Below are 11,022 nucleotides of genomic sequence, written 5' to 3'. Positions count from 1 at the left end.
GCCTGTACTAAACCATTAATATGATTTAAGAATGTACCTTCATGAAGAAAAGCATTTACATGTATGTTCCAATTTGACAAAGCTCAGATTAATGCCTCAGTCATTTACATGTAATCTATATATATATATATATATTCAAAATAATTATTTCAAGGACATACAGGGGTCCTTCCATACAAATTATAGGTGACATTATGGATATTTTGGATCCACTTTATTTCACAGTATATATGCACTTATACCTGTACTCAAAGTGTACTTATAAGAAAGTACCAAATAGGTTTAGAATAGAGATTCAGGTTTAGTAACTAGTTATAACCCAGTTATTGTAATGTACATGCACAGGACTGTAATAAGTGCTATCAATACTTTTTTAGTCGATTTTAGCGATTCAGTCTTTATATATTAAGTTAACACATGTGATTAATAATTGCAGTCTGAAACAATGATTTACAAGTCAAAATGCCTTCATGCCTGCAAAATCGTAACTAATAAACAATAATGATAAAATAAGTAATTAAGACTCAAGTTGGAGAATGCTTGCTCTGTTATGTGTAAATGTTTCAAATCTCTTAATAGCTTTAATGTTTTGAATTAAGCTTTAATTAATTTGATTTTGCATTATTGCAAGTAGCCTATTTACCAACTTAACTGAGTGAAATTATACCATAAATTACAGCATCTTCTGCACTTTCATGTGCTTTACTTTTAATGTGCTGAAAAAATTTCAACAAACCACACAGAATTTTGCACATTTTCCCCACAGCAAGGGGTCCAAGCAGAAGGTCATTTCAGAGCCTTTATAAATGCCCCTATTTATTTTCATTTTAGCTCAGAGTGGCACCATCAAACCCCAAGCACTGTAAGTGACCCTTAGATATGGCTAGCCTGGCAGGTGGTGAGGTTTGCTGGCAGAGAGAAGAGGGCTTCTCCATGTGTGTGATCTCTTCAGAGTGAGGGTGCTATCAGATGACGCCTTTCGAAATACAGACATTCAGGTGGTCGTAAAATCATTTCGCTGCCGAACTTTGCAAACTCGCATGCAAGAATCACCTTATGCTCACCGTGCGTGTCTATAGAGTTGCTGTCGGGAGTGTGGAAATCTCCGTTGTTTGCGTCATCAGTGGATTTCGGATAAAACCAAGCGTGTCCACTGAAATAACTAATTTATAAAAGTGGCACAATAAATTACGCTTTCAAAGGCTCGATTTTTAATAGTACGCGTGTATTACCATGTCATACAAATTTTAGGTTCTTCAAGATATTGTAACTTATAGGTTAATGTATAACACTCAGTTTAGGCATATTTGTGATCATATAATGGCCTATCTTGAGCTTAGAGAGGGTATAGCTTTTAATAAGTTTTCAGACAATGCTTTACTGGATTGTAAAACTGGTTTGTTTGATAAAAGTAAAAGTGTGCTTTACTATATAATTTCATTGAATGTGTTAATGTACTTATACAGGCCTATATATTTATTTAAGGCAATATGCATACTTTAGCAATGTTAAGATTAAGTAAAATGTATAAATCAATTTATAATCATTCGAATAATTTTAATATCAAATAAGATATTTAAATAACATTATGACATATAGGCCTAACTAAATTAATGTAAAGTAAATTAATTAATCACCAGTACCGTCCGTAATGCGTTTCTGGAAACCGCGGCTAACCTTTTTTGTATATAGCCTGCCGTAAATTAAAATAAATAAACAAATAAATAAATTAAGCGGAAAGCTGAAAGTAACGTAAATTACCCATTATGAACAAAATAAATAGTTGAAATAAATATTAAAAAGCCTATAGTAGCATATGCGTCGGAACAAAGGTGTTATTTTCCAAGTTAAGTAGCTAAATAGCTATTTGCAGTAATTATAATAGCCTAATGATTTTCTAAAAACGTTTGATATCTTTAATAGAAAGTTTTTTTTTCAAGTTATCGTGATTTAACATTTATTAAAAACTTTAACTTTGCAAAGAAGTAATTCAAAGGTAAAGAAAAAATTCTTAACATGTAAGATTTACTTTATAACTGTTCTTTAAACAATCAAAAATGTTTACTGAAATAATTATTGTTTACATGCACAGTTTAAAACTTTCTATAGCGCGCAATATCTACTTCAGTCGGATTTATCAGTTAAATAATCATTAGAGATATCCAAACACACTGAAAGCGAAAGCAAGTGTAATTGTTTCATCTCGGGTCATCACAGAGTTTCATAAATCTTATTTAGAGCTTGTGGATGCGCGTGGGTGGAGTTTCACCTTCTCCATATTCAGAAGTTGGGAGGCTGCTAGAAGCTTTCGCTCTTTGCCGTATAAAGAGAGGCCCTCGGTCTTTTTAAGGCAAGACGAATTAACGACTTGTACAAAGAATTGGCCCCATTGCTTCATTTTTGACATCACTAAACATTGATGGTGTCCACTGACGCGCTCCATGCTTGAGACGAGGCCAGAGGAGCATGATGGAGTACATGAGCAACAAGTTCTCCTTGAAAAGTCAAGCGATTAAAGGCAGCGATTACTACATGGACCAAGTCATGGAGACTTTAGACAATGTGCAATACTACAACAAGACATCACCTAAATGCGTGCAGGCCTTCTCGATGCAGAGCAATGATCAACACACCACCATGGACAGATCGTCTTCGTGTGACAACCAAAACAGTAAGTCAGAATTAAAAAAGGCATAAGGTGTTTTTTTTTTTTTTTTTTTATGTAACAAAGCATTTGCATAACATGGAAATATTATATATATATATATATATATATATATATCTATATATATATATATATATATATATATATATATATATATATATATATATATATATATATATATTTATACAGCACATAGGTTCTATAAAGAAGTGGTCAGGATATTATGTTCTCTGATGAAGTAGCCTACTTAATGGTTTCTTCAGGTCAATGTCTAGAGTCTAGATTATGTGACTTTCTAATAAACAATAAATAATTATTCGTGCAAGTTAAAATGTTCTTCTGGCATCAGTCTACAAAAACTATTTTAATAACCTTTATGTTTATATGTAAAACAAAATGTATTACATTTAGAAGCTATTCGCCAGCTTTGCAATTCCGATGAGAAATGTTTTTAGCTGTTGTACTTATTAGTATAGGCCACTTTTAAGATGAAATAACTTGTAAGAATTATATCTGAAAATTGCATATTGCCGATTTAACCAATATTTAAATGTAAGATTTTTTTTTTTTTACAATTTTAAAGTTACATTTTCCATATTTTTAAATAGTCCAGCTCCCCAACAATTTTTTAAAACTTTTTTTTTTTTCAGTAAAAAAAGATTACGTTTTCAAAAGCTGTGAAATAGAAAAGAAAAGCTGATTTTTTTTTACACATTTTCATGGAATTAAACTTTTTTTATCTTATTTTATAAACATCCTTGTGTTATTTATCTGCATTTTTACCTACTTGGACTAAATGGGCGAATACGAAATATATTCAATTTAGCCTACACTTTCTTTTCATTGTAAAGTTAAATAGACCGTTGTCCATTGACGTATGTCCAGGAGCCTTTTCTTATTTGTAGGTATATTTATGGTAGGCTATTAAGGTTTTCGCAATTTTTTTATTTATTTTTTGCACATTTTGAAATGATCATACTATGTGAAAAAAAAATATAGTTAATATATATATATATATATATAGAGAGAGCTATATTAACACTGAATAATCTGCTATATATTTATTTCATGCGGTTCCTCATGAGCAGATTATTCAGTGTTAAAATGTTTTCGATGTAGTTTACGTGCTGCATAAGGCGCTGCTGAAACTGTGTAATTTTATGTCAACTACTCATATTTTAAAAATTATCAGGCGTGAATTACTGCACTCCTAAAACGGAGGACAGCAGCCTGCACGCGATGGAGAACTGCTGCAGTATCAGAGTCTCGCCGGCCACAGCCGCAGCCGCAGCCGCAGCCGGACCAGACAAAACAGACCTGGACGACATCGGCGAAAAATGCGACAGCAACGTGTCGAGCAGCAAGAAGAGACGCCATCGCACGACCTTCACGAGCGCTCAACTAGAGGAACTGGAGAAAGTCTTCCAGAAAACCCATTACCCAGATGTGTATGTGAGAGAACAGCTGGCCATGAGAACAGAGCTCACGGAGGCCAGAGTTCAGGTAACTGCTCACTCTCATTTGTGATAATTCTCGAAAATTTCCTGTAAGTGTTTATTTTTTATTTTTATATACTATATATAAAACCCCCAATGTTAAATTTAGGCCTGTCTGAGAATAACGTCATTAGGTACATTTTAGGAAAAGCCTGAGTTTTCACTTAAAACTGAGTCCTCATGCATGCATTCCTTAGAATAAACAAACAAAAATAAATTGTCACTATATTTGAAAACAACTTTAATTTCTTCCTTAAGTTAAAATGAAAGTGGTGCTAAAGATGCAGTAGGCTACAACCTGCACTTCATTGCGCTTTTTCCAACCATTTTAAATCAGGTTTAACGTATGTAAACTCATTCAAAATATAATGTAATTAAGTTTTTATAATGAAAACTGCCAGTTATTGATCTGTATTTGTTTGCAATGGATACAATTAGTAACCCTTCCTGTCTTAATTGATAACTTAATGTCACAGCCCTGTGATTAATTATGGCTTGACATTTACATGACACCAAAAAAACAGGACTTAACAAAAACAACAATAAAATAAATAAAATATATTCTTTAAATTTGTGCTTACATAAAATGTCATATCATTATCATTTTACATCATTTTCTTTAGGTGTGGTTCCAGAACAGAAGAGCCAAGTGGAGGAAGCGAGAAAGATACGGACAGATCCAGCAGGCCAAAAGCCACTTTGCAGCGACCTATGACATATCAATGCTGCCCCGGACAGACAGCTATTCACAGGTGACTACTTTATTTATCTGCACCATGGTGTTACAAATTGTTTGCAAAAATAATTATAAATCAACCAATGCATGGCTGTCTACTACTCAAATGCAAAAAAAAAGCCTGGCCTAGTATTTTTAACAAACCATCATTGTTATTGTGCAGTAAGTAGGTCTCATTATCTATTTTGTATTTATTTATCTGATTACAAAATTTGACTGTAAAGTCCATCGCATATGGTCCTTACTAGCACAAACACAATGCATGAATTGTTGACAACTGCCCTTAGCCTTTCGAGCTTTAAACAGCTTTGACGGGTTTGGGAGAGCTGTCTCACGCTAACTGACAAAAGCTGTTGAGAGGGCTGGAGATGAAGATTTAGATGGCACCACAGAACACAATTTCCTTCGTCAGACAGCAGATTTTTCACTCGTGTGTTTTCAATAGGCAAATAAAAAAAGCCTGTGCCTTAACAGGACAGGTCCTTATTGCACCGGGCATGTTGTAAGGAGAGGTTTGCCTTGTGTTTGTCTTATGCTCAGATTTTTGTGGCGAACACAAATGCATTTTTGTGGGCTGCAGGGTTTGTTTTTAAAAGCCTGGTCTGGATTTATTTAAAGTCTTTGACATAAATGTCACTGTATTTTGATGTAGATTGAGGGTGTATCTGATATGATGTCATCTCGGTTTGTCATGATGCATTTTCCCAGGCATAGTAAAATGCATTGATTTATATTAGAAAATTGAATTAACTTTCCAAAACGCAATCTATGTTTATGTGCCATGAATTTCCAAACATTTGGATTCCTCTATTTTGATTTTTGATTTTTTTTTTTTTGCTGCATGACTTCCTGCCCCAGCTCAAGCCTCAAGCTCAAGCTTAGCACTGCATTTTCCCCCTGGGTTAAGAAACCTTTCACCAGAGCAGAGCTGGCATCATTTTTTGTACCCTTTCAAAAGGTTGCCTATTAATATGTACCATTAAGGTATAAAGATGCACCCTTTAGGGGTAGATAATGTACAAATGTGTAGCCTACCTTTTGAAAAGGTACTTGTTTTAGAGAGAGAGAGAGAGCAGGGTTAACTATTACAGTGTGAGAAGTCCTAAAGTGTTGTGATTTTACGATTTCATGCATTTTGATTTCACTTTATTCTACCTTCCTCTGACCACACAGATTTCCAACAACTTATGGACAGGTCCCACTGCAGGCAGCTCCGTAGTCTCGTCCTGCATGATCCCGCGTGGTTCCCCTCCCTACCCCCACTCGCCAAGATCCAGTGAGCACGGTTACGTGGGATTCCCCAGTCACCAGCAAAATCAGTTTGGAGTGTCTCTCAATAACTTCTTCTCAGATTCACTTCTGGCTCCTTCACCGAACAGTCACACCACGTTTGAGACCAAACCTGAGTTTGAACGGCGGTCCTCCAGCATTGCTGTGCTGCGCATGAAGGCGAAGGAACATGCAGCCAACATATCTTGGGCCATGTGACCTCCGAACTTATTCTAATAGTGCTGATCTGAGCAGTTTTTTGCCAAATAACAATACAGCCAGTTACTTTCATGAATTGTTTTTTTTGTTTACATTTTGATATCAGTCGTGATTATAACCTTTTCAAAAATTCTGGAAAAGTTTCCCTTCCTTTCAAAAATAATTTAATTAAGAAACCTCTGAATTAAACAATGATTTTTCTCATTTTGTTTTAGCATCTCTTGTTGTTGTGAATGTGAAGAGCACAGAACTCGACAGTGTTATCCTCTCATGACATTCACAGAGATGTTATGGCCGACATACTAACACTATGTTTGTGTGCTTTGCAGCAAAGCTGTTTAACGCTCTATAGCTGTGTACCACATGCAGAGGAGCACTTTTTTATTTTATGGTAATAAACATTCATTAAAATTATAGTTAATGTGTTTCTTTTTGATTTCCTTCTCTTAGCTCCTTTGTTTTAATATATTGGAAAATGTAACTTCTGTGATGGTAAAGCTAAATTTTAATGGCGTCAGCCTGGAGTTTCACATGATCTATGATCTTTCAGAAATAATTCTGTTATCTGATATCTTCCAGAAAGTTTAAAAGAATCACATTTATTTATTTATTTATTTTTTTTTTTGTGAGAGAGTAAAATCATTTATCTCCTCACTCCACCAGAAAAAAAGGTTAGCAATAGGCTTTTGTCTCTTATTACAGTTATTACATTTTATTTCTGATGTTTTTGAGTAAATATGAGTATAATATCGTTATAAATATTCTGGTTTAGTATTGACCCTTTTCGGCTCCTCTGCTGACATATTTCTCCTTTTGAGAAAAAAACTTTATCAAGTTACTAAACTCTGAGGAGTAACAGTAAACTCAAAAAGTTCATTAAACTTATATTACTGTTCTAATGTTTTTCATTTTTTTAAGTAGCACTAAGGTGTTTTAGACGTACATATTTTGTATAAACCCAGTAAATTTCAGTAATTTATTTAAAAAATAGAACTGGGATGCATAGTTGAAAAAAAAAAGAAAAAAAAATGACATTATGTTTATAATTATAATTAAATTAAAGTATAATTATAATGTGCTTAAAACCATCTAATAAGAATTTAATTTGATACAAGCTTATATAACACTTAAATTCTTAGTATTTTGTTTTTACTGTTGTGATATGACCCCTTGTTAATATTTGTGTATCTATATTTACAGTGTAATCTCTGTATCCATCTCTGGGTCACTGGTCCATCATTTTTCTGGATCCACAGCTTCAAAGTAAGACTGATGGTGCAGAAGATCCCACCACACTCTGGTGCAGATGAGATCCATCAGCAGACCAAATGGGTTTGACCCTCTGGGGTGAGCCACGCTCATTAATAAAGACCCTCACACGCTTGGGGGAGTGAGACATGTGAAAGAGACGGATATCTCTGGTGCCCAATACTTCAGACCTGCAATTGGGGGGAAAAATAAAATTAAACATTAAGGACATTTATTACAAAAATGTACCTGTGTGTTAAATATTTCCTCTTGGAGAATACAAACAGATTTATATTATTGTGATTAGGACGTACTGAAAAATTACTTGGTCGTACCGTATTTTCTGGACTATAAGTCGCACTTTTTTTCATAGTTTGGCTGGTCCTGTGACTTATAGTCAGCTGCGACTTATTTATCAAATTTAATTTGACATGAACCAAGAGAAATGAACCTAGAGAATACATTACCGTCTCCAGCCACAAGAGGGCGCTCTGTGCTGCTCAGTGCTCCTGTAGTCTACACTGAAGACATAGAGCGCCCTCTCGCGGCTGTAGACGGTAATGTTTTCTCTTGGTTCTTGGTTCTAAATAAATGCGATATAGTCCAGTGCGACTTAAATATGTTTTTTTCTTCATCATGACGTATTTTTGGACTGATGCGACTTATACTCAGGTGCGACTCATAGTCCGAAAAATACGGTATTTACATTTGTGCTCATTAGTATAAAATCACTAAAACGATACTTTCTAACTCTAACCATTATAAAGTACACACAACGAATGAAAAAAAAAATCTGGCTTGTACACTGGAGGCATGAGTTTCGTGAAAGACATTTCTAAGGTAAGCTGGCAAGTGCAACAGCAAAAACAAAAACAAGACACACAGGACTTTGTGTGGAATGTGATGTGATGCTGCTTGTCCGACAATTTACGTCCTGATTATGAATGGCTCTCCTCCAGACGATTCCTTGATGGACATTTTTGGCCCTACTCTGCATTCAAGCACAAAGTGGTCTTTAGAATTACGGCACACAAGTAAACACATTTAGTATGTATTTCTTGGATGCCTTATTCAGTCTTCTCTACCCACACGTCCAACGGGTGTTGTACCAAAGGAAATAGCACTCGTCAGATATTTCGCGTCACTGTTAGATCTCAAACTATAATTTTGGATTTTATTTAATTATTTGAAGTTATCAGGGGCAATTCCAATGGTCAAATTTAGCAATTCAGTGCAATCATTCACTCACATTACATTACACAAACTCTGTACTCTGATGGATTTCATGATTATTGTCCAAAGACTGGAAAATGGAGAAATTCACACACACACACACACACACACACACACACACACACACACACGCAATATTCCCTCCATTATTGCACTAAAAAAGAGATACAGTTAATTAAACACACACTTACCTTTTGTGTTCATAGTCACAATGAAATTAGTCATTAAACAGCCTATTGTATATTAACAGTAGGACAATTATGAAACACAAAACTAAACTAAACAGCAGAAATTTTAAAGGTAGTGAAAACCAATGCTCTAATTTTCGAAACTGTATGAATTTACATCCAAGAAATATAAATAAAAAATAAACCCCCACAAATTTTGCCCCTGTCCTAAGAACACTAAACTTTTGCCTATAAATTAATGTCAGAATGGTTTTATTGTGTTCACTTGTTTACGCAACAGCTATTGCAAAAATATAATGATATTGGACACTTCAATTTAAAAGCTTTGGGTCAGTAAGATACTTTCTAAATCAATACTTTTACTCAACAAGGATCAATAGTGACACTAATTTCAGATAAATGCTGTTCTTTTAAACTAAACACTGGAGTAATGGCTGTTGGAAAATCAGCTTTACAATTACAGAAATAAATTACATTTTAAAATATCTTAAAATAGAAAACAGCCATTTTAAATTCTAATAATATTTCACAATATAATTGTATTTTTGATCATACAGAGAATGTGTGTGGGTTAATCTGAAAATAAATGTAAAAAAATTGCAGTATATTGTTAGATGATGACGTTTGTCATATTCTTTGCTCATCTTCAATATATAGCATATGACATTATAATATTATTTTACATATATTAACACAATAGACCTGTCTCTAACAATTGTCAGAAACAATATATAAACAAAGAGCTCATAAAGCAAACAACAGCATAAGCATGGATCACTGCAATACTCATCTTTATGATTCTGAATATTCTCAGACTTAATATGAATCATCACAAGACACTAAAGAAAACATGGCCTGCTGTGAAATATTGGATAAAGCAACATGTAAGGACCACTGGGGCACTTATGGCTCAATGAGTTGAAGACCAGCCATACAAGAATACACCACTCTTAGCTTAAGTAAGTCACATTTTTTGTTTTCCTTCTATCCAAATGCCACATGCATTCTCTGATGGACATTTCAGCTGGGTCCTATCATTCACAAAATCTCCCAGCACGCAGCAGGTCGTGATGTTTTTAGCCCTGTGCCGAGTGTGGGGCCAGCAATCGCTCTTCCAGCCAGGACAGTTATGTATGTTCAGTAGGAGAAGCGGTGCTGGAGTTCGTACTGGGCTTCATGATTAATGAAAGCATTCCCTGAACCCAGTCTCCAGCGCAAAAAGAAGCCCTGTGAGTTATTGTGTGTGAAGTGATTTTTTTATTACCTTTGCACTCATTCAGAGAGCAACATAAAGATCTTGAGGAGAAGCCACAATGCTGGCGTCTCTGATTGATGTAAACGTGAACAAATAGAAATCTTAGTACCTCAAAATATTTTAACTGTTTAAAGTGTTGAGTTTTGTTTGAAACTCACCTATGATGTAACATCAGATTAAGCCAATTTTTTTGTTTGTTGATAAATTACAGAATCGTTCGAAAACCAAGAGGCCTCCACTGAGTGCAGCACCTTCCACTATAAAATTTCATAAAAAGATTGTAAAATAAATGCATATGAATTAAGCGGTTTAATCAAGTCTTCTGACGTATGTTTGATTTTCTGTTTACTGTTTTTGATCAGCTGTGCATTGAATGAGATTTATATGTAAATAAAAACCTAAATTATATCTGTTCATCATAAAATGCAATTGATATAATCAACTTGGATTAAACTGTTTGATTTATATAAATTATGTTGACTAGGTCTATATCAGCTTTTTCAACCATCCAAGTTTCAGTAGAATGGACTTTCAGTGGAGGCACATGAATCTCTCGGGTTTCATAAAAAAAAAAAAAAAAAAAAAAAAAAACAATTGTGTATTGCAGAGGAATTAAAATTGTATGGGTTTTAAACAACTCAAAGGTGAGTAAAATGACAGAATTTTAAATTTTATGTGAATTATCCCTTTAACAAAACATTAAAAAGAACCGT

General features: G+C 34.3%; 1 protein-coding gene across 1 annotated transcript; it reads left to right on the top strand.

The window, feature by feature from the left end:
- The first annotated feature begins 2,360 nt into the window (after positions 1 to 2,360).
- LOC113069629 (ALX homeobox protein 1-like) lies at positions 2,361 to 7,871 on the top strand. Its single transcript, XM_026242796.1, has 5 exons — positions 2,361 to 2,671; positions 3,858 to 4,168; positions 4,785 to 4,913; positions 6,071 to 6,776; positions 7,586 to 7,871. The coding sequence occupies exons 1-4, from the start codon at positions 2,467 to 2,469 to the stop codon at positions 6,383 to 6,385; spliced, it is 960 nt and encodes a 319-aa protein (XP_026098581.1). The 5' UTR covers positions 2,361 to 2,466; the 3' UTR covers positions 6,386 to 6,776; positions 7,586 to 7,871.
- The last annotated feature ends 3,151 nt before the right edge of the window (positions 7,872 to 11,022 follow it).

This window comes from Carassius auratus, unplaced genomic scaffold (assembly GCF_003368295.1).
Source record: "Carassius auratus strain Wakin unplaced genomic scaffold, ASM336829v1 scaf_tig00001908, whole genome shotgun sequence".
In the NCBI taxonomy this organism is placed as follows: domain Eukaryota; kingdom Metazoa; phylum Chordata; class Actinopteri; order Cypriniformes; family Cyprinidae; genus Carassius; species Carassius auratus.
Note: the sequence above shows the minus strand (reverse complement) of the source record. Positions and strands in the feature narration are given on the sequence as shown.